Below are 27,757 nucleotides of genomic sequence, written 5' to 3'. Positions count from 1 at the left end.
TTCTAATCCAGCCTTAATACGCTAACAGACATGGTTTCTTTCCTTCCTGTTGCACAGGCCGTGACATTTCGTCCTTAGGAAGCTGTCAGGGAACCTCTCAGCCTGAGTTTTCAGGCTGCCCTCACCCGAGTCGTTGTGTCCTCCCTGGCATTTGCAGCGGTGCCAGTCCCATGGGTCACCACGGACGGTTAATATTTGCCCCCGGGTTTATGGTGTAAGGCAATACCCAGTGAGTGCTGAGTGGCTGACTGCTGCCCACAACATCGTGCTGGCTCCCATTAGTATCCCTGCGTGTTCTCTCCCCTCTCTCCTGTGCCCTCACCCTTCCAAAACCTCCCTCCTTTCTCCCCCGCGGGGGACGATTTTCGGTCGTTGTTTCCGCGGCGTCGAAGGGTCTTACTGAGCACGTGCCTGTTTCTTTCACGACAGACGGGGCCTCCGAGCGCCGGTTCCGCTGCCTGTGTGTGACTTTCTGAGTGTTTCTGTTTCCCTCCTCCCCCCCAGGTGCAGCACAGGAGCAGGAGATGTTCTCCCGACTGAGAGCAGCCGCCGCCCCGTGCGCGATGGCGCGCCGCGGCATCCACATGAAGGAGAAGGGGAAGCCACTGATGCTAAACCCGCGGACAAACAAGGTTGGTTTTGGCAGCCTGCCATTTTCGAGTGTCTTATCCTCATCTGCTCGGACCTTGTCCCGGGGTTAGAGCTCTGGGGCCACAGCCAAATAAAAAGAGGAAAGGTGCAGAGGATGGAGGAGTCAGTGATCATTTCGAGTTTACTGCCTGGGCACCTGCAGTACAAGGTGACACACTCTGCTTCTGCCAGCCTGTGCTTCCCCTGGTGTGCTGTGTCTTAACTCAGTCAGCACTCCTGCTTCCCTGTGCCAGGTGAAGGGTTGATGGTGATTGCCAATTACTGGCTTGTTTCCTTGGCCTGGTTGAACTGAAGTCAAGCTTTAGCTGACAGGAAGTCTTACTTCACAATTTGCAGAAGTTAGTGCTGAACTCGGTCTTGCTGGTGATACAAAGTGTTAGCCTTCTCTGCCCTAATCCTGGCTTTTTCCTGGAAGACGGGGGGTTAGGACTGAGCCATATTACTAAGGACCATCCCTGTGCAGAGTCTGGCTGAGCATCTAAAAATAAACCTTGAATGGAGCTAACTGGGAGGTAGAGATATCATGTTAGTTCCATGCCTTGGGATGAACTTCTAAGGGAGCAGCTTTTTCTTTTTCCCTTCACAGAAATGCTCCTATTCCCACAAGCCCATCTCCAACCTCCTTTTTTTTTTTTTTCTCTAGTAGTAGTGGCCTTCAAGAATCTTGAAACTATCGATGTGCAAATTAAAAGTGGTAAGAAATCAGGAGAGGTGGTTTTGGTAGCTGATCCAAGGTGTCTGAAGTGGTCGGGATAGGTGTCAAATCTACCTGCCTCTCAGAGGGTATTTCCTGAGCAATGGAGCTGTAGAAGCTGGACTCTTTCCTCTGCACAGCAAAACCTTCCTCCCCTTCTCTCTTTTTCCCCCTTCTCTCTTTTTCCCCCTTCTCTCTTTTTCCCCCTTCTCTCTTTTTCCCCCTTCTCTCTTTTTCCCCCTTCTCTCTTTTTCCCCCTTCTCTCTTTTTCCCCCTTCTCTCGTTTTCCCCCTGGACAGTAGAGTGCAGCCTCAATACTGCATGAATCCAGGTTGCCTAAAGAGAGAGAGAGCCAGAAGTCTGGAAGCTAGAGGGTGGCTGACTGGAAAAGTGAAATTGGGATTGCTGTGTCAGGGAAGGAGAAAAGATTGTTGTGATTTGTCAAGATCAGATTATCTCAAGACCTTCCAACGTGCCAGTGGAAATTGCTTCAACCCCTGTAAGCTTTTCCAGATGATGATTATGCAACAGCATTCAGAAACAAGAACAATAGGTCATTTCTTACTGGTTTTCTAGTGATAATATCCTTCCATTTTTTTATGCTTTTTAACCCTGGAATTCTCTGGTGGACTGAACACAATGCAATATATTTTTTATATTTTTTTTTTTTCTGTGGGGGAGGAGGGAAGAACAGAGAGCTTCTTGTTAATATAACAATTGATTTTTGAAACTTTTTTGTTGTCTCTGAGAATTTATACTTGTGGGAGGAAAATCCATTCTGCATTAGTTTGGCTCTGTTGCATCAGTCTGCCATTACTGCTGGTGCCTGCTGGAATGGGTCTGTAAGCTCGATAAGGAGATGCTGGTTGATGCTGGATGCAGTATCTGTACAGAAATGCATTTTGGATATTCAGCAGAGGAATAAATGATTTATTAAACACAGCAGGTACTTTACCCCTTGTGCTGTTCTTGCCCACAAGTGCCTCACGTGCATATATATATATATATATATGTATATATATAAAATCCACATACAGGCACAGATAAAGGGTTTTATCTCTTGCTGGCAGGCTGTTGAGATCATAATTTTGTAGCTCGTGTTTTATTTGCCCGTGTTTCATTTTTACAGTCCTCTGTCAGCTCCACAGAACACTTGGTCTCCCCTGATACACGTGGGCCCTGAAACGAAGCACTGCAGGGTGGCAGCGCTGCTGGCAGGAGCCAGCCCTTCCCCTTGTGCAGATTAATCTGCTCTTGTCCTTTGCCACTGGGCTAGGCTTTTCTCTCCTCCTTCTTTTTTACTTTTTCTTGCCCACCCTTACCTGCCTTTTTCAGGTGGACACTCCTCCATCAGCCAGGCTGGGCTCCAGTTTTCAAGCGTTTGTTGTCGGGGTGGCTCAGAAGGGGTCGTGAGCTCTTACCAGTCACTGCTGCAGCCAGACAATTGCAGAATCTACTGTAACTTCTACTGGCATCCATGTCTGCTTACAGTCTTCCGTGATGTTTGATTCCTGCTCTCTGGCGGGGATTCAGATTACAGTTAATTGGCTCCAGGACCTTCTGTTCTGCTGGAGATCCCCGCGGTGCCAAGGCAGCACTTTAAGCTCGTTGGGCATTTAGAACGCTGCTAGGACAACCTCACTGGTTTAGTACTGGCAATTAAATTTTTATTATATCGTGGTGATGCTTCAGATGGGCCAGCATTTCTTCTTCCAGCACAGAACAGGCGATTTATGAGTACACGACCCCTGACTTTGATCGTGTCCGTTCCTCCCGTTATTGGATTCGTTAATCATTGTCCTCCCCGGAACAACAATGCCTCTCAAACTTTTAGCTTCAGCAGGTATCTTTAGGTCATTAAACACATTAAACACACACATCCACGTGTATCTGCATGTGTGCATATGCCTGAGCACACCCTCGTGGAAATGCACGATAAATTTTGCTCGCAGGCGGCAAGTTAATCCCAGACTGATCCTGAGGAACTTTCCTAGTGTCTACCTTCCATATGGGTGGTCATCTTCTCACGTGTTGTGTTTTGCTTAGCTTTTAAATTATTAACAGTTAAATTATTAACAGTTAGATTAATCACAGTTTTGTCTGCATTCATTCCCAGGTTTTTCAGCCCGTTTTATTTTCATCCATGCCTTACCAAACGCTTCCAGAGACTGTGATAGATTTACCTTAGCATAAAGAATCAGTTTCCTTAACAAACTTGTACATGGCCTCACTGGCTTCTGGGAAGCGCTCCGGCTGTGTGTTTCCAGTTTGAAATAAAAGACAAACGAACAACAAAATAAAAAAACCCTCAACCCCAAAGTCAAAGCTGTTTGGACAAAATAAATGGGATAGGGCAAGAGAATGTGAAGAAAAGATTGTGTGAACTTGAAGATCTGAAAGCATGATGTTCTCTTCCCCTTCCGCTGCCCTTTCTCAGCATGCTGGTTTTTGACACGTTTGATTTATTTTAATGCTTTGTTAGATTTCGGAGTGTAGAACACACAAATGCCCGTGTGCCTTCCTGGAGAAACGGGGATAAACAGGAGGTGGATGTGTAAATGCACGAGGTGGCTGTCTTTGTGGCTAAGAAATGCAGTGCCTGAAACACTCCTGGCAGCTTCTGATCAGCCGGGAAAGGAAGGTCCGGGAGGGCAGGAAGCCGACAGAAACACACTGAACGCACGGAGCCCGAAAGTCCCGCCACCCATTTTGTGTTTGGAGGTGGGGGGAATTGCTGGACGGAGGTTGGGTGGCCATGCACCTGCAGGTTTTTTTTAATCAGCTCCCCTGAGATCTGCGAGCTCTCAAAAGGAATTAAGTGTGGAGCTGTTTAATCTGTAACCAGGGCGCTGTGAGCGCCGAAAGGTGGTGGGGCGGCACTGAACCTCATTTCACTGGGAGCAGCTGTTCTGCTCAGGGCTGGTGGGCTGCTGGGGTGGTGGGTGGAGGAAGGAAGGGAGCTGCCCTGGTGTTTGTGTCGTAAGGATTAATGCCATTAAGGGAGAACAAGAGCCGCGACCTCTGCTGAGCTAGAAAAGCAGCAGCGGTTTAGTGGAACGTCTCTGAGGCACGTCGATAGGAAAACTGGGATTGGAATTTTTTTTTTCCAATCCCACTTTTCCCTTTTCCAATCCCATTTTTTTCCCTCCAATCCCACTTTTGCCACCTAAATTCCCACTTTTCCCTTTTCCAATCCCACTTTTTCCCCTCCAATCCCAATTTTTTCCTTTCCAATCCCGATTTTTTTTCTCCTCCAATCCAGCATTTTTCCCCTCCAATCCCAAATTTTTCCCCCTGAATTCCCACTTTTTCCTTTTCCAATCCCACTTTTTCCCCTCCAATCCCACTTTCCCCCTCCAATCCCAATTTGCCACATTGTGGAAAAGTGGATTGGAAAAGGGAAAAAATTGGAATTCGAAGGGGAAAAAAATTGGGATTGGAGGGAAAAAAGAGTGGGAATCTGGTGGGAAAAATTGGGAATTTAGGTGGAAAAAGTGGGATTGGAAGGGAAAAACGGGATTGGAGGGGAAAAAATGGGAAAAAAAAGTGGGATTGGAGGGGAAAAAATTGGGATTGGAGGGAGAAAATCCCAATTTTTTCCTTTCCAATCCCAATTTTTTTCTCCTCCAATCCAGCTTTTTTCCCCTCCAATCCCAATTTTTCCCCCTGAATTCCCACTTTTTCCTTTTCCAATCCCACTTTTTCCCCTCCAATCTCACTTTTCCCAATCCCAATCCCACTTTTTTTCCCCACTTTTTCCCCTCCAATCCCACTTTCCCCCTCCAATCCCAATTTGCCACATTGTGGAAAAGTGGATTGGAAAAGGGAAAAAATTGGAATTCGAGGGGGAAAAAATTGGGATTGGAGGGAAAAAAGAGTAGGAATTTGGTGGGAAAAATTGGGAATTTAGGTGGAAAAAGTGGGATTGGAAGGGAAAAACGGGATTGGAGGGGAAAAAATGGGAAAAAAAAGTGGGATTGGAGGGGAAAAAATTGGGATTGGAGGGAGAAAATCCCAATTTTTTCCTTTCCAATCCCAATTTTTTTCTCCTCCAATCCAGCTTTTTTCCCCTCCAATCCCAATTTTTTCCCCCTGAATTCCCACTTTTTCCTTTTCCAATCCCACTTTTTCCCCTCCAATCTCACTTTTCCCAATCCCAATCCCACTTTTTTCCCCCACTTTTTCCCCTCCAATCCCACTTTCCCCCTCCAATCCCAATTTGCCACATTGTGGAAAAGTGGATTGGAAAAGGGAAAAAATTGGAATTCGAGGGGAAAAAAATTGGGATTGGAGGGAAAAAAGAGTAGGAATTTGGTGGGAAATATTGGGAATTTAGGTGGAAAAGGTGGGATTGGAAGGGAAAAATGGGATTGGAGGGGAAAAAATGGGGAAAAAAAGGTGGAATTGGAGAGGAAAAAATGGGAAAAAAAAAGTGGGATTGGAGGGGAAAAAATTGGGATTGGAGGGAGAAAATCCCGATTTTTTCCTTTCCAATCCCAATTTTTTTTCACCTCCAATCCAGCTTTTTTCCCCTCCAATCCCAATTTTTTTGCCCCTGAATTCCCACTTTTTCCTTTTCCAATCCCACTTTTTCCCCTCCAATCTCAGTTTCCCCAATCCCAATCCCACTTTTTTTCCCCACTTTTTCCCCTCCAATCCCACTTTCCCCCTCCAATCCCAATTTGCCACATTGTGGAAAAGTGGATTGGAAAAGGGAAAAAATTGGAATTCGAGGGGGAAAAAAATTGGGATTGGAGGGAAAAAAGAGTGGGAATTTGGTGGGAAAAATTGGGAATTTAGGTGGAAAAGGTGGGATTGGAAGGGAAAAACGGGATTGGAGGGAAAAAATGGGGAAAAAAGTGGGATTGGAGGGGAAAAAATTGGGATTGGAGGGAGAAAATCCCAGTTTTCCATTTTCCAATCCCACATTTCCCTTTTCCAATCCCATTTTTTTCCCTGAGGCACATGGCTAGGAAATGAGGCAGCTGTGGGTTAGCCGGGAGTGGTTCAGCAGCCAGAGTGATTTACATCTGTTTTCACACGTGCAGAGGAGGTGCAGAAGAGATGGAGGTTGTTCAAAGGGTGAATACCCTGATGAGGGTCCGGGTTGTTTCACAGTTCAGCAGGGAGCAAACTGCTGTGCTGCTGCGTCAGCCACACCCTGCAGCACACACGCTGTGCTGTTCCTGGGAGAATAAAGACATAAAATGGGGTTTAAAAAAAGTGAGGGGGGAAGGAAATCAGATGAGATTTCCGTGTTCTGACCCTGCCCTCACGAACGCAGAGAAACTTTGAATCTGTGGTCGAGATAACAGGGACACCTTTGATTCTTATGAATGAGCTTTATTAATTATCAGTGGAGGCATCTTGTGCAATAATGAACTTTGTGATTTAGGAAAAGGGAGCAAAGTCAAGAGAAGCAGCCCACAGTCCGAAGTAAAATATGCTTTATTTTCAAAATGTTCATGATGCTGCTTCACAGGCTGTGACTCACTGCTGAGTAAGTTCTAAGAATGATCCGGAGTTACATGGAAACCGTTTGTTAAACCTTCCCTGTGAATTAGGCTGACTCAGTTTTCCGAGCAGTAGCGTTTCTGGTTACATTCTTTACTTAAAAACCCTTTTTCAGGGGCCTCTAATGGGATTTTTGTCACCTGTGAGAGTTATCCCCTCCCCCTATAGGTGCCTGCAAGATCCCGCAGGTGGGGAAAAAATTACCGCCCCTGGTGCTTCTCAACTTAGAAACCTCTCAGAATAACTTCCTCGGTGGTGCTATAAAAATCGCGCCTAAAGGTTTCGGGTCTCCTGTTTACCTTCACGCAAAGCAGGCAGCTAGAATTCGTGTGTGCTGGTATTTATAGCAGCGCTGGCTTTGTGTGATAGAGCCCAGTTGCTATGAGGTGCCCAGTGCCAGAGAGTAAAACCCTGCCAGGTTGTCACTTCACTCACTTTTTCCTCTCCCGCGGCAGAACAGTCGGTTTTGTTGGCGATGAAGTTTTGTCCGTGTGTGATAATTAGCCCATCCGTGGGCTTTGAAGTGTGCTGGGTTTCCTCCTGGATGCCCTCCTCACTTTGTCTGTGCTGTCTTAGAAAGGACTCCTGTTTGTTCTGAGCTGTAAAGAGGATTAAGGAGACTAAGTGAAAGTTGGCACACGGCACTCGGGGGAAGGACACCCAGCACTGTGGGGTCGGTGGAAGACAAAAAGTGACCCTGTGGCTTAAATCCAAACCATCACAGTATTCAGGTGTGTAATCCCAGGGAAAACTGGAGGAAATTTGGCCCTTAAGTAGGCGCTGGGGTCTTCAAGGCCTTTGAGGACATCAGTCCCACCGCTGCAAATTGCTGAGGGCCTCCTGATTCGCTGAGGGTGGTTCTGCCAGGCTTGCTGAGGCTTACAGAAGGAGGCAAAAGCATAGGAAATGTGTAATTCTGCAGCTCCCCGGGCACGCTGGTTCAAGGAAATTCTCCCTCCTTTGAGGAGCCGTGTGGGGAACAAGCCGCAATCCCAAATCCGAAGCAGGAGGCAGCTGATGGTCACGGATAAAGGTGATGAATGGAACACAGCAAGTGCTGGAAGGAATGGAATGGGACACCCCGAGTGCTGTTGCTCCAGACAGATGTTCTGTTCCACTTGGAACGAGGATTAAATCTTTCCGTGGAGGCTGATGTCATTCCGATTCCTGAGTTAGGTCTGGGCAGAAGTTAAAGCATCTTTTAAATGTGGTGAGGTGTAACTGCCGTGTAAATAAACAGCTGGAAGTACTTATTACCACCTGAAAATTCGCCCTGCTTAATGTTACTGTAACTCCAGATGCACTGACAACCCAGGAACCAAATGTCAGTGAACTGATTAAAGGTGGGTTGCTGTTCTGTGTGGGGAAAGGGTGGTTTTAAAAAGACATCAGCTGCTGCTGGCAACAAATTAGGGGGTATATAAAGAAAAGGGGAAGGTGCATTTATGTTCACAGAATCAATATTTCTCGCAATATATGCAGAAGTGAAACTAAAGAAGATCCTTTGCAATATATATTAAAAAAAAAAAAGTGGCATTCAGTTTGTGGGTTTTTTTCTCATGCCAGTGCTGTTTACTTGGTCGTGTTCTCAGCTGGTTTTTTTTCTCATGTCAGTGCTGTTTACTTGGTCGTGTTCTCAGCTGGAAATGCTGGATTATTCAAGCCAGTTTTCTGAAATAAATATCACTGAAGTGGTCGAAGTGACTGGTACACCCAGCCAAAAAAAAAAAAAAAAACAACAAACCACAAAAAACCAACAAACCGGCAGAAAGAGGAAAAAGTTCAGGAGTGAACCATCACCTGAAATTTATTTATACTTAGTAGTGGAAGAAAACAATGGTTTGCAAATTATTTGTAACTACTGGCAGAAAAAGGATACTGACCCAGTAGAAAAAAGGACAAATTGAGTTCAGTATTTAGTGTCAAATCTATTACCTGGAAGGTCGGCAGAAATACAGATAAGTGCAAAAAAAAACCCCAAATTTGTTTTAGGGTTAAAAACTTAAGATTGTTTCCTACAAGGAAGTGATTGCAAGTGCTTTTTGCAAAACATGGAAGTTTTGGGGGGTTGTTCTTTTTTTTTTTTTTCCCCCTTGCTTTCTAGCTCTTCAAGAATTTTGTTACTTCAGGTCATAGTATGGAATTAGTACAGAAAAGCAGGTGGACTGCTTAAATCAGTGCAGTCAAAACAACTGATATTTAATATGGCTTAAGTAAGCAGAGGGGATAATTATGTAAAAACAGTTATTATTTTAATGATGGGATTTTTTTCCCCAAAGAGTATTGTATTGGTTAGAAACCACTCAAGTGTGATTAATTACACTAAGAATATATTCTGAATTAGAGACTTTTCATTAATGGCCATGCTTTCTGCAAATGCCTGTGAAAGTGTGTTCACAAATAAGCAGAGGTGAAAATATTTATATTCTAACCTGAATTTATGTCTTTTATCATCAAGTGGGAAAATACTGGTTTTTTTCCTGTGCCTTCAGGAGTTGGACCTCGATGGTCTTTGGGGATCCCTTCCAACTCAGGTTATTCTCTGTGACTTCACTGATTGCAAGAGGCACTTGGAATGTAATTACAAGGCATAAAACAAACCTTAGAAAGCTTTTTTTAGGTGTTTTGGGGTTGCTTTGGTTTTTTTTTTGGCAGTAAGAGTCTGCTTCCAGCGTGGGGAAAATGCGCCCTGGAAAATGCGCCCCGTGTTTTTTAATCTGTCTGCTTTTCAGTAAACAAAGGAAATGTTGTCTGGGAGCAGATCTCCTTTCCGTCTCTCCCAGAGCACTGCAATCAGCAAGCCCTTCCCTTTCAGATTCCCCTTTTCCTCACAGGTTGATGCACAGCCTTGGCACAGCAGAGGCTTCCCTGGGTTTTCAGCTCCCCCACGGTCGCAGATATTGATTTGATCCTTCGCTGAGCTTGACCCACTTGGACAACCTGAAATAAGGAAGAGCTTGTCGTTTGCAAACTTAAAAGTGGGGCCAGCAGTTGTGGGAAGTGGGGTCAGCAGTCTGGGACAAGGCTGACTGTGAATCCTCGCTTGGACCAGTGAATATTTTCCAAAGTTACAGCCAGGAGTTCACTGCTCCGTGGAGGTGCCTGTCAGTCTCTACCAGCAAGTACCTCCCTGCAGCCTGCTGTGTGTGCTAACTAAAAAAAACCCTGTTTTATTGAATGCTATCATTAAATAATTCAAATTAAGTATTTAAATAACAATGAGTTAAAACTCTTCGTCCACCCCAAAACAGAGAACGGGAAATTTTTTGCAGTTTAGCTCTTCCGAAGCTTAATTTGCCACAAGCGAGGCTTTCTGGTAGTAGACAAGTAGATTAGTTCTACCCCTAAGCAAAAACGAAGGATTTGGGTTGAACTGTGTCCTTAATAGGAGCATTAGGGCAACTCAGTAACTTTGGGATCTTACCTGTGTTAGTGAAAGTACGTACAAGAAAGCAGCAAATGGAGCAATTAAGATAAAAATCTGTGTCTGCCAGGAGAGGAAAAAAGCCACCGTGGATAGTCAGGAATAAGAGTACTCCCAGAAATGCCAGAGGAAGAGCTGCTAATTATTTCTCACCTCTCCTTTTCAGGGAATGGCCTTTACGTTACACGAGCGGCAAATGCTTGGGCTGCAAGGACTTCTACCTCCTAAAATAGAGACCCAGGACATCCAAGCCTTACGGTTCCACAAGAATTTGGCAAAAATGACAGACCCCTTGGAGAAGTAAGCAGCTCCTCTGGCCTCGTTCTGTCTTGTCTCTGTTAATGGGAAATAAACATTAATGGGAATAAAACGGAAGCTGTAAATGGAAATAACTTGGAAACATGAAAACACTGTGTGGGGATAACCAAAGTTTTCCAGTGCCCCCACTGGGTTTTTTGGTTGGTGGGGTGTTTATTTTCGCTTTAGCACAGGAAGCTGCTTTTACCGTGTGGCTGGATGAGGCTGGAGAGCTTTTCTTTTTTCCCCCCAGTATTCTGCGGTCGTGAGATAACAGAAAGGAACGTGTGCAAATTATTATTGACAGAGCTGCAGAACCCTCCTGCAACCTGCAGTGTGTATTTCTGTAATGTGTAAGATTAGGTGGCAGGTTGTCAGAGCACAGAACTCTTGGGGGGGGGGAGAGGAAGGGGGAGCTGACACATGCTAGAGAAATATGGATAATGAAGGTAAATTGAGGGTTTGAGGCACGAAAACCTGCGTTTTACATGTTCAGTAGCTCCTGCCGGAGGGGAATTACGAGCTTAGAATTTTGAGTCTCACCCACTTGTATTTTTTCCGTATCGGCCTTTTGTTGTTTTACCCACTGGTTTGGTGAGCAAAATGCGAAGGATTTTGGTTTGTTTCGTTTTCAGAAGGGCACATTTTCAGCATCCTGTCTATCTGCATGTAAAAACGCACAGTCTGCTGAAGGGGAGAGGAGAGCTGGAGTGGTCTGAGGCTCACTGGACCACATCAAAGCTCTTTTGTGCTCATGAAAACTGAAAGATGACTCTTAAATCCGCATCATGTCACTTGCTGATCTGAAACATGTCATGTCCTCTGTGTTGGCCAGGTGCCCAGTGGCTGTGGCCTAGGACGAATTGCTAAGTCATTATCTTTGTGTTGTTGGGTCAGCAGGGCTGAACATAAATCGATACACGGTGAACTGGCGTGTAAATTTGCAAAAATTCGGGTTTAGTTTACGCGCCTAAGGTACGTCCTTCAAAATGAACTCGCTGTCAGGAGTTGAACTGTTTCAGGTGTGTGTTGGCCTTAGCAAGACCTTACTGTCAGGACCTTAAACGTTTTCTGGGTGAAAAATTCTTTCACTGGTAATTTTGGTTACAGCAGTAATCAGACTCCCAGCTGCATCCTGCAATAAATCCACGGGTTACCTTTTGCCACACTCTTGTGTGTTTGTGCTTTAACTTTTTAGCCCGTGTGGTACCTCACACCCAGTATTTTTATTTCAGCATTTTAGGACTGCTGCTCTCTTTTTTTTTCCAGCTTTCCTTCAGTGCTCTCAGTCTGACTTGAGTAGGAGCAGGAATTTTACGAAGAAAGTGTTGTTGTTTTTTTTTTTTTGCTTTCACTTTTCTTCACATAGTTTTAAACGAGCCCGAATACGGAACAGTGAGTGGTGTTTTTCGTTGTTTTGGTTAATTACAGGTACATCTATATAATGGGCATCCAGGAGAGAAATGAAAAACTGTTCTATAGGGTGTTACAGGACGATATTGAACGGCTGATGCCAATTGTGTACACACCAACAGTAGGCCTTGCCTGCTCCCAGTACGGACACATCTTCAGGAGGCCAAAGTAAGAACTATGTATATATGTGCATATGTGTTTATTGCTGCTGCTTTTATTACAATTTTACTATCATATGCCTGCTGTGCTGCCAGGAGTCAGCTTTCAGTTGTTCTGACACAGTAAGTACACTTGGCTGGGATCTGGTTTGGGTTCAGCAGTGGCTGCAAAACAAATATTCGTGTTACTAGCTCTGTGCTGGGGAAACCAGCTCAGGCTGGCTGGTCATTCCAGCTCATTTCCATGGTACTCTCTCTGCAGTTCTGAGTGTGCTTCTGGAGCCCTGTTGCTCCAGGGCTTTAGTGCTGTGTGGAGGAAGGGCTGATCCTTCACTGCTGCTGGGATAGAGGCAGTAAGAAACTCGTGGGTGAATGTCTGTAGCAGTGTAAAATCCAGGTAGCATCACGAAAAGTGTTCTTACCTTAAGAGTTTCAAAGCAGCCAAGCAGACTTTTGTGGTTTTGTCCTTTGGATGATTTGTGCCAGTGACCATAACGCTTTTGATTTTAAGGAAATTGCCCTGTTTGACGCCTGAGTTTTACAGAGCGAGGCGAAATTTCTCATTTTCACACGTAAAATATTTCTGCTTGCTTTTTTTTTTTCTTTTTTTTTTTTTTCTTCCAGGGGATTATTTATTTCTATCTCAGACAGAGGCCACATAAGGTCAATTGTGAACAACTGGCCAGAGAACGACGTTAAGGTAATTTTATTTCTAGCTGTTATTTCACCTCATTTTAGTTTTTTTTTCAAGATTTATTAGTATTTGATGGAAATGCAAACGTTAAATAATGCATCATTGGCTCTTTGGCGTTGATGGCAAAATGCAGCTCATGAAGACAACGCATGTCTTTGAAAAGCAGTGTTTTACTCTAAATGTGAGGTTTTTTGGTTTGAGGAGACAGGGATGATGAGAACTAGACTCGCCAGATTTTTTATTTTGCTTCGTAAAGTTGGGGAATGCACCTCTGGGTCTTACTTACTGTGTCACTCAGCGGTAGGAAGGGTGATCCTGTCCTCAAGATGAGGCCCAGATTTTGCCATTAAATTCTGTATCACCCAGCTGGGTCGGGAACCACAGGGCGAGGTGAGCTTCACCTTATACTCTACAAACTTAATTGGTGCCTGGATTTACAAGTGGAAATCCTAAACCCAGGCTGCAGCCTGCAGTTCCACAAGGCTGTAATCCTTGCCTGGGTCCTCCCACAGGGATTTGAGCAGTGGATGCCAGCAAAGAAAAAGGAGCACAGCAGATTCTAACATTGAGCCTTAAGTAAATCAAGTCATTGCTTTAAGTAAAATATTCCTTGTAGTCTGTTCTTTGTTTGACTGTGCACACACAGCTGAGTTTTTACCTGGAAAAAAACACAACTGGTGTTGATTTAATCCTTACAAATTTCAGTGATGATGTATAATTTCACCTGCTTTTTTTTGTGTGTGTGGTTTGTTTTTTTTTTTTCCTGTCCCCAGGCTGTTGTCGTCACTGACGGAGAAAGAATATTGGGTCTGGGAGACCTAGGAGTGTATGGGATGGGAATTCCAGTAGGAAAACTGTGTTTGTATACAGCCTGTGCAGGAATACATCCAGACAAATGCTTGCCTGTGTGCATCGACGTTGGAACTGATAACACAGTGAGTTGACTGAACTTTGCCTGCCCTGAGTTATCCCCGTGAGAGGTGTTCATTTAAGAGTGTTCAGTACTGCAAGAGGATATTTTTATTTGAGCCCTTCTGTTTAAGACAAAGCCAAATATTTCACATAAAGGGTAAGTGATCTGGAATTCACTCCACAGTTATGTATCAGTGACTGAAAAGTGCCGGTTAATTTGCCCCCGAAACGGTGCATTTGGAAGCGACTGGAGTGCTGGAAATAGGCCTGTGAAATAGGCAGTCAGCTTTGACCTGGGCTTTGAGAAGCTGGAAATGCGAGTCAGATTTATTAGAGCACTTCACTGTTCACTTGAAGTATTGATTTGTTCCATTTTAAGAGCATCCATCACCGAGCTGAAATCACGGGAGGTTGGCAGGGGCTGTATAAATGCGGCGCCTTCGGTGTGAAACGTGCCCCTGTGAACTCTGCAGAGCCCTGTGCCGAGGAAGTGACTCATCCTGCTGCTCTCTTTGATTTGTTCCTTTTTTTTTTATTTTTTCCAGACGCTCTTAAAAGACCCGTTTTACATGGGCCTGTACCAGAAGAGGGATCGCTCGCAGGTCTACGATGACCTGATTGATGAATTTATGGAGGCCATTACAGACAGGTAGGACAATCAGTTTTCTGCACAGGAAGTGTGGCCAGAACTGCTGGCACAGAAAGACACACTGTCCTTGAAGCAGTCACTTAAGGAATAAGGAGAGGAACAAGAGAGAACACAAGGCTGTCTTTCTGGCCTTGCAGTGATTTTTCTCTGTGACCTAGAACACGCTGCTTGTAGTTATTTGTTAAACAGGCACAGAACTGAAACAGGACTGTTTGTAGAAGTGGAAGGCCTGAGGGCATCCTGTTTCCAGAGATAATTGATTAGGTGAAGGATTTGTTTTAAATGGGTTGTCCTTCTTTCTGTGTCCAGTGCTAAGAATAAGATAAGATAAGAATATTTGCCGTGTTCTGTAGGTATGGCCAGAACACGCTTATCCAGTTTGAAGACTTTGGAAACCACAACGCTTTCCGTTTCTTAAGAAAATACAGAGAGAAATACTGTACCTTCAATGACGATATCCAAGGTATACCCTTTGTGTTCCTTAATTGCACGCGCACAAGTCTTTGCCTAAAACCACGTAGATCTGCTCAGCTCACCTTAGATTGGTACTGCTTCTACAGGGACAGCTTCAGTGGCCTTGGCAGGACTGCTGGCAGCACAGAAGGCCACTGGTAGACCACTTACAGAGCAGAAGGTGCTGTTCCTTGGGGCAGGAGAGGTGAGTTCTGCTGGGGGCTCTGGAGCAGCCACAGATTTAGCTGTGTTTTCTCATTCCGTAGGACTCGTGGAGGGTTTGCATCCTCCGAATTTCATCGCAGGGCTTTTTATATGAGGGCAGGTGAAATACATTAGCAGAAGGGACAACCTTAAAACAGGACTGTGTGAAAGGTGTTTTAGCTTTTGCAAGGACTCAAGTTTTTTGTTTTCCTGCGTGGACTTGAAAAAAGTGTCGGGGTCTTGTGTGTAGTCAGAGGGAAAATTACTATAAAGTTATGAGTTACTGAGAAGATCTTGTTAGTTTTAATAGCATAGGAGAGAAGTACACAGTGCTTTTCTCAGCAGGTGAAGTCAGTGCGTGTTTGCAGCAGGCACCAGTCACTGGTGCAGCACTGTCAGGAGAAGCACTGGCTGTCCTTCTTGGTACATCGGCACAATTGCTTCTGTGGTGCTGACAAAATAACTTAATTAGCTGAAGGCCCTGATTGCAGTAATTGGCCAGTGTTGCACTGAGCTCTACCTTATTTCTCCTGCCAGACCCAGCAGCATGTGCAGCAGGCCAAGAGAAGGGACGCAGGGGGAAGCAGTGCCAGCCAGCATTTTCTTCCCTCAGCCCTCAGCATCTCCTTTCTGCCCTCTGCAAGGCCTTTGTCTCGGGCAGCAGGAACAGAGGGAAGTCTGGAGTTTTTGGAGCTGGGCACAGAGCACTACTCTGTGGTTTCTTGACAGGAGGGCTGCAGCACTGACTCGTTCTTGCTGCCTGGCTGGGCTGCTTTATTGTGGCTCCTGAGCCACAGGAGCACAGCAGGAAAGCTGCCCCTCTGCTTTTTTGCTTGAAGATGTGTCACTGTTGTCCCAGGAGTCTGCCCCCCATTTTGGCAAGCATTCACTGTATCTCAGAGCTGAAGGATTCTTGTGGGGATCTTGAACAGGGTGGCGTGTTTGCAATGACAGACCTCTCTTGTGACTTGTTAAAAATCGAAGTCCTTTTATATCCACAAGGCTGCCCTGGGAATTGCAAACCTCATTGTTATGGCTATGGTGGAAAGTGGTGTTTCTGCCGAGGAAGCCTACGGGAGAATATGGATGTTTGACAAACACGGTTTGCTGGTCCAGGTAGGGGTGTGCTGTGCCTTGAAATACCACGGTACAGGTGGCCGGTGGTCTCCCTGTGTCCTTCTCACAAAAATAACCAATGTTTCACCTAAAGGGCCGAGAACAAAAGGTGGATTCCAACCAAGAACCGTTTACACACCGGGCCCCAGAGCAGATACCAAAGACGTTTGTAGAGGCGGTGAATGTCCTTCGGCCTTCAGCCATCATCGGTAAGTGAGGTTACTGTTGTTTCTGTAATTTTAGGTCGTTTGCTGCCCTTTAAATTGCTAATGCGGCTCCGGGGAGGCTGGAGGCAGCGATCTGCGTTTCTGCTGGTGCAAATGAGATGAAAATGTGAGGTCGATTTTCTGCTTGGAAATATACCGAGCTGCAGGTTCTCTCTCTCAGTGCGGTGGAGAGTGAGTGCTCCTCCTGCACCTTGGTAACAGAGAGCAGCCACAAACACCGTGCTTTCTGCTTTGCAGGAGTCCCCTAACTTGAGTCGTTTTGGGTTGGTTTTTTTTTTTCTGACCTTCCTTCCGCCAGTCAGCTTCTCTGGTCAGACTCTGCCAGCAGAAAGGCTTGAAGGAGCAGTTCCTTGCTGCAGATCACCAGTGCCTGTCAGGTCACTGGCACCTGTAGGTATTTATTTAGCCTGCCTGCAGGAAACAGATGAGATTACGGGTGTTTCCCGGTATGTCTGCAATTGCCTTTGCACAAGGTTTACTTGGAAAAGAAAAGGTGGGGTTTTTTTAGCTGAGTTAGCTACCCTGAAGCTTGTAGCCACTGTACAAACATAACACCGTTTTAGCGTGTTTGTACCCCTGGGTTTGGGTGTGGCCAGAAACACCAGTGTCAGGTGTGCATTTTTAACACCCAGCCAGGATGAATCACCCGTGGAGAACCTGTAATTCCCACTTGATTATCCAGGACAAAAGATCATGTAAAACAGGCTTTTGGAACACATTAATTAGGTGCTCCTGTGAAAACCCAGGCAGCCCCCCTGGCAGTGCCTGTGTCCCACCTCCAGCTGCTGGAGGAGCTTTGCCCTGCGTGGGAGACCCCAGGGGTGACATGAGCTTCACCTACAGCCGCTGTGTCGCCTGCCCTGAGCTACTTGATCCTGTTTTTGTGTGCTTCTGCAGGAGTGGCGGGGGCTGGGAGGCTCTTCTCCCACGAGGTGATCAAAGCCATGGCTGCCATCAACGAGCGACCCATCATATTCGCGCTGAGCAACCCCACGGTGAAGGCTGAGTGCACGGCAGAGGAGGCATACACGTTAACAGAGGTGTGTGGTGGCTGATAGCACTGTTTGCTCACAGCCAGGAGGCGGGTTGGTTCATTAGTGCTTGGACTTGGTGGTGTAGGAACACAGATCTTCCTTCGCCTCCTGGCGAAAGTAAACGGAGGTGGTTTGAAAAGAGGCCCTGATCCTTCAGATATTTTGCAAGGCTTGAAATAGCCTAAATCTTTTTACTGCCTTTTAAGAGAGTGACCAGCAGGTACTGTAATGGCTGAGTAGAGTCCTTAAAGCGGGTGGTGCCCTTGCATCAGCCCAGGAGTTCAGTCATACAGGTCAGAACTTGTGCCATTCACAGTGACCCCCGGGGCAGGTGGTGGCCTCTGTCCCCTCTCACAGCATCTGTGCCTTGTGCACTGGCACCACCACACGTCGAGGTGAGCCAGCCAAGCACAAACACACCTCGTTCTGCACCTCTACCTCAAAGCCACTGCACCTGGGGGGCTTGGAGGTTGAGGTTTTGGGCTGGTTTTTTTCTAAGTAACTGTGTTGTTATCTTAACAGCACATCCAGACCTTGGGTTTGCCTTTAAAGAGGAAGGTCTTCTATCCTTCTGCACAGCTTTTGTGTAAAACTACTCATCTCTGAAGGGAGCCCGAGGGGAAGGAGGTGGGGGCATGGGAGCATGGGGCAGACAGAGCACTGGCTGTAAGGCTTTGAACTGGCTGGTGGTGCCTTTCCTTTACACTGCAGGCTGCAGCTGGCTGTGATCCCTCCTCAGGCCACAGGGCCTGCCTGCAGACTTCAGGGCTGAGGCTCTTGAAAAGAACTTCTTTTTTTTCCCTTTTTTTTTTTTTTTTTTTTGTAAATGCAATCCCAAATCAAGCGACTCATGTGTGAAAATCGGTGGGTGGAGCTCTTTCCTTGTGTCTTGATGCAGGACTGTAGACTCCTTCCTTCTTGCCTTGTTAGTGTGGCTCAGTTTCCAGCATTACAGCCCCAGCAGTGTCAGTGTCACAGTGGGAAGGGCAGAATTCCCACGTCTCCATTTGACACCCAGATTCTCTTCCATGTCAGTTCAGAGGGAACTCCTGCTACAGAGATTTGCAAGTCAAGAGTGAGCTCTGGAATAACAGCCTCTGGACAAAATCTGGATCTTCCAACAGTAGAATCACAGAATTTTCAGGTTGGAAAAGAGCTCCAATACCACGGGGTCCAACCTTTCCCCAGCACTGCCAAGGCCACCACTAACCCATGTCCCCAGGTGCCACATTCACAGGGCTTTTAACTCCCTCCAGGGATGGGGACTCCACCACTGCCCTGGGCAGCTGTGCCAGGGCTGGACAGCCCTTTCCAGGAAGGAATTTTCCCCAATATCCAATCTGAACCTCCTCTGGCACAACTTGAGGCCGTTTCCTCTCCTCCTGTGCCTCGTTCCCTGGCAGCAGAGCCCAGTTCCTCCCTGGATCCATCAGATCCAGAAGGTCCCCCCTGAGCCTCCTTTTCTCCAGGCTGAGCTCCCCCAGTTCCCTCAGCCCCTCCTGCTGCTCCAGACCCTTCCCTAGCTCCGTTCCCCATTCCCTCCCCTGGACAAAATTTTAAATTAAGATGGTTTAATCTCTCTCAGATATGCTGCATTAGTCAGAATAGTGAGTTGGGCAGTGTTGCAGTACATGAAACTAAATTCCAGTATCTCGGACAGCAAGTAAACAAGAGTTAGTTATGCAGCCAAGACTTTGTCTGGCATGAATAAATGTAGAAACTACTGGCATCTCTGGCTGGAGGAGGCCAGCAGCACGGCTAGAGGGGGAATCACCCTAATTTTTGCTTGCAGATTTTACAGAAATGGGTTATTTGGACAATTAAATGTTACTGGTCAGCAAGTGAACGGGTGTGATTTGGTTCCAGTCCTTATTAATAAAATTGGTAATGTTTCTGTCTCTTTAACCTTTTCTCCGCTTCTGCTGTTTGTTTTCATAGTTCTTTCTAGTTCTCTGAAATGTACTGAGTTTGTACCCAGTTTGTCCTTCAAAATATACTTTTCCCTTCAGGAAAATGGACAACTACCTAGAGAATGGACAACATGGTCTCCAGAGGCCCCTTCCAACCCAAACTATTCTGTGATTCTCTGCAAATCTCCAACTTTATTTATTTTGTCACTTAACTAATCAAGTTTGTCAGGCCATTAAGGGATCAGGGCTGTCACCCCGTGTGTGTCCTGGCCTTGGGAACAGCCTGACCCTGGCTGGTGTAACGTCTTAGGCCAAACAAGGAAGTCAGCAAGGATATGAAGATTACACCATCACCAACCTTTTATTCTTTAATTATTTTTTTTTTCCACTAGGTGGCACCTGTGGACGCCTCTGTGTGTTCTGTTCTGTTCTCTAAAAATCCATATGTTCTCCTCCCTTCTCAAAAAGGGAGGAAGTGCCATGGGTATGCCCTGACATTTAAACACAGCTCCCATGTCTTTGGCTTCTTCGGGTAATTCGTCCTCAAACACCGTGGTCCTGGGGAGCCCTAAATGTTTCATGCTAATGTTATTAAACCTGTTACTCAGTGTCAGGATGCTTTGCCTTCAGGGGGTTTTAGTGCTCGAGGAAGAGGTCGTTTATTTGGAGGGCGTAGTTGGTGCTCAGAGATGTTTTGGCATTCTGTGCCCCAGAGGTTCCTCGAAGTTGCTGCTGCCTTGATGAGCGAGGCGTGGTGAGACAGATAAACGGCTTCCCCTGCCTCAGCTCAAAGTGTGTGCTTGTCTCCTGCCTCCAGATTGCTCTTTAGCAGCTGCCTGACTGCGTGGGTGTTCCTCTGTCCCACAGGGCCGTTGCTTGTTTGCCAGTGGCAGTCCCTTTGACCTGGTGACTCTGAAGGACGGGAGGACCTTCAAGCCCGGCCAAGGAAACAACGCTTACATTTTCCCAGGTGATAAATAAACCCCTCTTCTTTTAATCTCTTAAAGACGGGGCTGTTTGTGCTTCTTCTTGCCTTGCCACAGCTAGGGAAGCAGCGTGAGGAGATGTTGCCATCTGTTAAAGCTGAGGACTTGTAAAAATGAGAGAAAAGCAGTTCAGGACGGATGTTAGGCATGTGCAGCTCCACATGTGACACAGTGAGCTCACCCAGCTGAGTATTTCTAAGAAAGCAAAAGAGTGCTGTTAAAGGCTTTGGAAGCTGCTGCATTATGGGTTCTTCTGTTTGTTTTTTTTTTTGGGGGGGGGGGGAGGGAGGAGGAGAGAATAAGTGTTGATGTGCTCTTGAAGTTACGTTAATAATTCTTGGAGTCAATAATTCTCAGAGTTGCGTCCGTGCAAATATTTTCAGAAATAACGTTCTAGATGATTCCCAGCCTCCCATCAGCAGGCTGCACACTGTGAAGTGATGTGGCCCTCACGGCAGTGATTTCGTTTTAGGCGTGGCTCTGGCTGTGATCCTCAGCAGTGTCCGGCACATTAGCGACAAGGTTTTCCTAGAGGCTGCCAAGGTAAGTGTGGAAGCAGAGCAGGCTGTGTCTGACACGACAGCGGGTGACTTGCTGGGCAGCTTCTCAAGTCTTGATGAAACTCTGGTTTCCTGTCTGATTTCTCTTGGTTTTATCCCTCCACAATGGTAAAAAAACTGCCAAACACGTTCTGCAGGCGTGTCATGCTCCTGTAACTTCCACAGTTATGGGGAACTCGTCCTCCAAAGGACCAGGATCTTATTTTGCTAAGTGCTTAACCATCAGGGTTTGCTGATGTGGGCTCAGATGGAGAATTTGAGTGTTTTGACTGCCTTACTCCAGTGCTTTGGGGGCACTGGAGTAATAAGTGCACTGTTAATACTGGTAATCTGGTAATAAGAGCACTGCAGCTTGCTTCTCCCACGTGTTTTAGGATGCTGTTGGTCACATAAGTTTGTTCTTCTAACTCAGGCACTGGCGGAACAGCTGAGTGATGAAGAACTTGCACAAGGAAGACTTTACCCTCCACTGTCCAATATCAGGGAAGTTTCTATTTCTATTGCTGTCAAGGTGAGTATGAAGCATAAGAGTGGACTGCACTAGAAGTGGTTTGTTTGTACATTAACCTCCTGAACTGCACGGGGACACGAGGTGCTTGGGCACGAGACGCCCAGCTCTTTCTTTGTGCCTTTGGGAGGAGGTGCTCGTAAAAAAAACCAGTCAGTTTGTTTGATGGTGGGCCAGAGCAATCCTCCTCTGAGTTTCGGAACCCGCGCTTTCAGGTCCCCCCGCCGAGGCGCTCGGGAATTGTGGGGGAGATTTTGTCGTTTCTCCGTCCGGGCCGCGTGAGGCCCTGGGCACAGCCTGGGTGCTGCGCGGGGGGCTGCAGCGGCGGTTTGGCTTTGCAGGTGATGGAGTTCTTGTACGCCAACAACATGGCTTTCCATTACCCCGAGCCCGAGGACAAGAACCGCTACGTCCGCTCCAAGGTCTGGACCTACGAGTACGAGTCCTTCATGCCGGACGTGTACGACTGGCCCGAGTCCAAGGTCCACTGAGGCACCGCCGCGTCGCACTCCTCAGGCAGTATCTAACACTCTGCAGGGATCCCTTTTTCAGACCAACTTAAATCATAATCTGTAATTTATTTTCGCTCGTTTCGTTGTCTTTTCCCCCTCCCCTCCCCCTCCCCCCTTTACTCTGTTTTTTTTTTCACTCCACGTTGATTTCTCCCCGCTCCCCCTCCCCCTTTTTCCCCCCCCTAGTTCACCTGTTAAACTGTATGGATGATGGCATCCCGCCACAGGGATGAGGGAGCCCTCCAAAATGAATTTGAACGATGACATTGCATTTCTAGCTCAGAGCCAGCGCCACACCGAAGAATTCCACTAATGATGTTTTAGCTAAACGCGTTTGACAATGAGCTTATAGCTCTCCCTCATCGCTGCCTGATCTCCCAAACGATTTATTTCTGCCTTTAATAATCAGTCTTCTTATTGCCCTGGCGTTGTCACGCTGTGACATCAACAGAGAGCGCTTGTCAAAAAAAAAAAAAACAACAAAAAACACCCGGATGCTTCAAGGTAAATTTAACAGTCCAGTGGGGTTTGTTTGATGTTTAAAGATGCCCGTGTCCAGGCCTCTTGGTGGCATTGTCTGCTCCCTTTCCTTGAGCAGCAGCGTGGTGTACACCTCTGGAATCTGCAGCAAAGTTTTTTTGCCTTTTTTTTTTTTTTTTTGTTTTCATCACCGCGTGCAATCTGTTGTCAGGAGAAAATGTGAGCTGGTTGAAATTATCCTTGGAAAGCCTGAAAACAATATTAATGACTTCACAGCTTTTGAAAACAGAGCCTCGCTGTCACATGGCGAATTTTATCAGGTGAGCGCAGGATCTGAAGTAACAACCAGAAATCTTTTAGAGCTTTTGCAGTGAGATTTTTATGCACTGGACTGCAAGGTGAGGTGCCAAAGGATTTTTGTCTTTGTTTCTTAAAATTTTTTCCTTCTGAATTTTTCTCCCTTGCGTCCCCTTGTTCTCACAGAAAGGCTCGTGTATGATGTCTTTATGAAATTGCTGACTCGAAAACTCCTAAGTGGGCTCGCTCACCACTTTGAACAAACACTCCACAGGCAGCTGACGAAGCTGAAACAGCAAGTGTTGACAGGCAGCTATTAACACACCCGTTTACGCAGGTTTGGCTGAATGTTTCCTGTGGTCTCAGTCCGGCGTTTTCAGGTCAGTCTGAGCGCTGGACTCTAAAAGATGCAAAGCCTGCGAGCTCTGCCTTGATCACTCCACCTTCCTCGCTCCATTTACAGGCTGGGTTCGTCAGAGCTCTTGTGTGAGAACAAAAACTGCAGGCTGAATTTTTTTTTTTTTTTTCCTTGAGATGGACGGCCCTGCACATTTGTCACAGATGCCGCAGTGTGCGCCGGTGTCAGGCTGTTCGTTTCATGGGTGTGGGGCTGAAGTGCCCTCTGTTACTTTGTACGGGCAGGCAAGGACACGCTGTGATAGCTGCAGTCTGTGGCTTCCCTGGGCCTGTTCTCTGCAACAGGAACAGCGATATGTCAGGAACAGAAATAAAGATAACGTGCTGTTCCGCGGTTTGCTGCATCAAGGCACAAAAAAAAAAAAGGACAAGAGTAAATAAATAGATATATGTAGCGAGGCTGTGCTTGGCAAACGTGAGGGCAGAATCCAAAGACATAAAGTAAAGCTTGCCCAGGATTTAACCGTGGCAAGCACCTCTCTCATATCTTCATTTATGTGGGAAAAGGCAGTCTCCACAGAATAGGCCCAAAATAGAGCAGGGGAAAACAGTCTCAGCACCCCCTTTGGACGTGATCTCTGGCACTTGCAGCCTAATATCCAGGTTTAAAATTATGTTCGTGTATTAAAATGCGAAGAACAGTAAACTTTGGGAAGGCTTTACCTAAGTGGGGGCAGAAGACTGATTATATAAACGCAGAAAACAGTGATGTTGGGGAAGAAACTGTGGTATCCAACCTGTGGTAAAGGGCTGTGTGGTGGGGCTTGAAGTGCTTCCTTGCCAAGTCAGGCAATGCACGGGGTTTGGAACTTGCACATGTAATATAAAGACCAACACACACATAATATGATGTTTTTACAGAGAATGCTTTTTTCATCTATTTTTGCTATGCCTGGTTTTTATTGTATTTAAATTTTTTGTGATCTTCCCGGAGATTATTTATTTAGCGTATGAATTGTTTTTTGCCTTCCGAAAAATCCAGCTCTATCTGAGGCCTGTTGTAGTGTGTCAGTGGAGTTCTGCATCACTGGGCTCCAGTATACTGGGAACACACACTCCCCTCCCTTCTGCCAGGAGTCTAATTAGGCAGATGAGTAACAAAAATACCCAATGCACTGATCTCATGTCCGGGCTGAGAATGATCACAGAGGCAGAGCAATCGGTCCCTAAAGACAACTCTGTCTCAGAAAATAAAGATCTGCGTCCACCTCTTCAGTCTGATTTTTTTTTTATTTTCAGGCAAGAAGTGCAGTCACTGTCCGTAACCAGTGGGTGCTGATAGTCCCTAGGAGAACCTGGAGCTGGGGAAAGCAGTGTTACCTGTGCACAGCAGGAGTTTTTGCCTGGGGCAGGAGTGACTGAGGTTCCCAGAGGCGGCTCTGGCCTCTGTCACGCTGAGGGAGGATGCCTGTTCTGTGCAGTGCAGTCTTTTCCCTTCCTGGCACGGGCTCCCTGCTGTCTCTAAGCAGATGCCAAGGGGGATTGTTGAGAACTGGCTGGCAGTGGGGGTTTTCCCAAGTACCTGCATCATTTTTCTGGAAATCCAGCAGCACAGGTGAGGGAGAAATCAGTCCTTGGCTGACCTGGAGGCTCCTGTTAGAAAAGTGCCCAGCCCTCGTGGGGCTGTGGACTTGTCAGAGCTCAGGGGCAGAGAAGGCCTGGCTGTGTCCCCCTGAGCTGTCCCTGTCAGGGCAGATGGGTGGTACCAGTCAGACCTTACCTGTTACTCCCGTGGGCTTTGTCTGACCAGGTTCTGTAGATTGCAGTAGAGAGGTGATGGAATTTTCCCTTTAATGTGCAGCCATTGCTTTCTGTTGGCAACAGGCAACGTGCCAGCTCACGTTTTAAATCCATTTTGCCCTCCCTTTTGCCTTTTCCAGAATTTTTTTTTTCTAAAGGTGCATAAGTTCATCTTCAGTTTTCTGTATTCTTCAGATACAATTAATCTCTGAATTAATTACAGCTGCTAATCTTGCTGCTTAGTAAGGAGCCCAGAGTGTCTTTTTCATATTCAACTTAGCCTGATTTTTTTTCTGTTTGCTGGCTTATTTAAAAGTATTTACTGATCTATATCACACAGTGTGCAAAGGGAAACAGTGGTCACCAGGATGCATTTTGTGATGCTGCAGAGTGTGAGTTAAAAGAATGCATCACCCAAAGGATAACTAGTGTTCTGGCTTGTCACACAGCCCTGGTGACTTTTGCCCTCCAAATGGTATAAAGGACTCTTTGGGGTGTGCAGAACCCTTCTGAGAGGATCAGGAACTCCCACCAAGGTCAGTCCTTTCCAGGATTTGTCCTTGAAAAATCAGCAGGAGCAGGACTGAGCCTCTTGGCAGCAACCTGTTTTGGGGATATTACAGACAGCTGGTGGACTGCAGCCTTTTTTCTTTTTTTTCTTTTTTTCTTTTTTTTTTATGAAAATGCACATGTTTTTTTTTTTTGTTCAAAGATGTTACAAAGGTTTGTGTGTTCCCAAAGCCTCTGCCCCCGGGCGCCAACATGACGGGCAGGAGACGACCATTTAAGAAACATTGTACCCGATAGAGTCTGAAACCCCAAACGTGGCTCGTGGCACGAGTCCTCGGTTATGTCTGTGAGCAGTGATGCATCCTGATGTGCTTGTGTTTTGTTTTCCAAGCTAAAAGCCAAGCGACACTTTACGTGCAGAGTGGTGTGTAACACCGCCGTGTCTTCTCTGTAACTGTTGTTTCCAGCACTCTGTTTTACAAAAGTGGGGATAAAGTAACTCTCTGTCGCGCTGCTCTTGGTAGTAACTGCAGAGATGAATGATACACCTTTTAGTTTCTCATTAGGAGCCCTGTGTGTGGGAGAGTGGGGATCACTGTTGCACAGCTCCAGCTGTGCATTTTAGTTCAGCTGACTCTGGGCCAAAGCCAATCCCAGCTTCTTGTTGTTCATTTGCTCCGTGTCCTCTTGACCTCAGAGGTGCAGATTTGAACTCCTCTGCCCGTTGGATAAAAGTTATCTGCAAGACTCTCAGATCAGACTGTAAGAACACTTTGGACTCCTGTCTCAGCTGCAAGTGCTATTCCTGAACTGGAGAAAACCACTGTTGTGTTTGGACTCTTTTTAGGATGGTGTGTACTGCTGTCCCGTTCCATAACAGCCATATGTGACAGGCAGGGACTGGTGTTAACTCTGAGTACTGGAGCAAGGAGGAAATACTGAGCAAACCTCTAATTGCACCCACTGGGCAGCTGAATTTGAGCAGAGTCACTCAGCTGCTGCTGGCCAGGGGACACCTAATTCTGTGTGGACCTGCCTTGACCGCCCTACCCGCCTGCCCATCCCGAAGGGCATCACCACGGCATCAGAAACCCGCGGATGAGCGGCGAGGAAGGTCCACCAGGACTCACCCCGGCATCCTCCCGTGGCTGCCCGGATCGCAGCTCCCCGTGGGGATGGAGATGGAGATGGGGATGCTCCCTCGTGGCTGCTCCGGAGGGAGATGTGCCGACACCTGCATCCCGGTGGCACGGGGGACCACGGCTACAGCTGGTGCAAAAGGTGTCCCCTGGCATCGGGGTGTTCTGCTCGTGCTGCAGGAACCCCACTCAGCTCTGCGAGTACCACTGACTTTGGCTCACCCATCCTCTGGGTGGTTCCACTCTTAACAGGGATAAAAACACTTCTAGGACTACGCAGACATAGTGAGGTGGCTGGTTTGGTCAGTAAAACAGCTAAATAACCTGCATTTGTTTCTGTCTTACACATATCTACCTTATACAACTCAATGTAAGTCTGCTGGGGCGCTTGTGAGGACAGTTCTAGCCTGATCTGTGCGGGGTTGGCTGTGCCTGGGAGGGTCATTGCTCAGCTGAAACTAAAACTATGTAAATGTGGATTGGTTGTGGGTTTTGGTTTGGGTTTTTTTTTTTCCCTCCTTTATAACGTTGTAACTCTATTGAAATGTGTGTTCCGGTCTTCTATTTTCTTAGTAAAATGCATTCCCTTTGCCTAAATCACACCTGGTTGTGTTTATTCTGACAAAAGGAAAAAAAAAAAAAAACCAACGCTTGACCTCTACAGAATTGGTACAGTCCCTTTGCAGAGGGGCTTTGCAAATGGTTCAGTGTGAGGGTCTTCTTAAAGGTCTTTCCACAGAATCCTGGAATCATAGGATGATTTGAGTCGGATAGGATCTCAGTGATCATCCAGTTCCACCCCCTGCCATGGGCAGGGACACCTTCCACTAGCCCAGGTTGCTCCAAGCCCCATCCAACCTGGCCTTGGACACTTCCAGGGATCCAGGAGCAGCCACAGCTGCTCTGGGCAACCTGTGCCAGGGCCTCACCACCCTCACAGACAGCAATTCCTTCCCAATATCCCACCTAACCCTGCCCTCTGACAGTGGGAAGCCATTCCCTGTGTCCAGTTCCTCCATCCCTTGTCCCAGGTCCCTCTCCAGCTCTCCTGGAGCCCCTTTAGGCACTGGAAGGGGCTCTCAGCTCTCCCTGGATCCTTCTCTTCTCCAGCTGAACTCCCCCAGCTCTCCCAGCCTGGTTCCAGAGCAGAGGGGCTTCAGCCCTTGGAGCATCTCCGTGGCCTCCTCTGGACTCTCTCCAGCAGCTCCACGTCCCTGTGCTGTTGTTCCCCAGGGCTGGAGGCAGCTCTGCAGGGGGG

General features: G+C 46.8%; 1 protein-coding gene across 2 annotated transcripts in view; it reads left to right on the top strand.

The window, feature by feature from the left end:
• The window catches only part of ME2 (malic enzyme 2), a 33,026-nt gene extending 5,925 nt beyond the window's left edge, over positions 1-27,101 (top strand). For both annotated transcript variants that reach the window (XM_032675716.1, XM_032675717.1), the window contains exons 2-16: positions 505-632; positions 10,450-10,583; positions 12,012-12,161; positions 12,776-12,851; positions 13,619-13,780; positions 14,303-14,406; positions 14,760-14,869; positions 14,967-15,064; positions 16,066-16,179; positions 16,274-16,388; positions 17,304-17,446; positions 20,218-20,320; positions 20,809-20,879; positions 21,309-21,407; positions 21,746-27,101. In XM_032675716.1, the coding sequence (XP_032531607.1) occupies positions 525-632; positions 10,450-10,583; positions 12,012-12,161; positions 12,776-12,851; positions 13,619-13,780; positions 14,303-14,406; positions 14,760-14,869; positions 14,967-15,064; positions 16,066-16,179; positions 16,274-16,388; positions 17,304-17,446; positions 20,218-20,320; positions 20,809-20,879; positions 21,309-21,407; positions 21,746-21,895 (1,737 nt within the window). In that variant the 5' untranslated portion in view covers positions 505-524 and the 3' untranslated portion in view covers positions 21,896-27,101. The remainder of the gene's footprint in view (positions 1-504; positions 633-10,449; positions 10,584-12,011; positions 12,162-12,775; positions 12,852-13,618; positions 13,781-14,302; positions 14,407-14,759; positions 14,870-14,966; positions 15,065-16,065; positions 16,180-16,273; positions 16,389-17,303; positions 17,447-20,217; positions 20,321-20,808; positions 20,880-21,308; positions 21,408-21,745) is intronic.
• Positions 27,102-27,757: the final 656 nt, after the last annotated feature.

This window comes from Chiroxiphia lanceolata, chromosome Z (genome assembly GCF_009829145.1).
Source record: "Chiroxiphia lanceolata isolate bChiLan1 chromosome Z, bChiLan1.pri, whole genome shotgun sequence".
NCBI lineage: Eukaryota > Metazoa > Chordata > Aves > Passeriformes > Pipridae > Chiroxiphia > Chiroxiphia lanceolata.
Note: the sequence above shows the minus strand (reverse complement) of the source record. Positions and strands in the feature narration are given on the sequence as shown.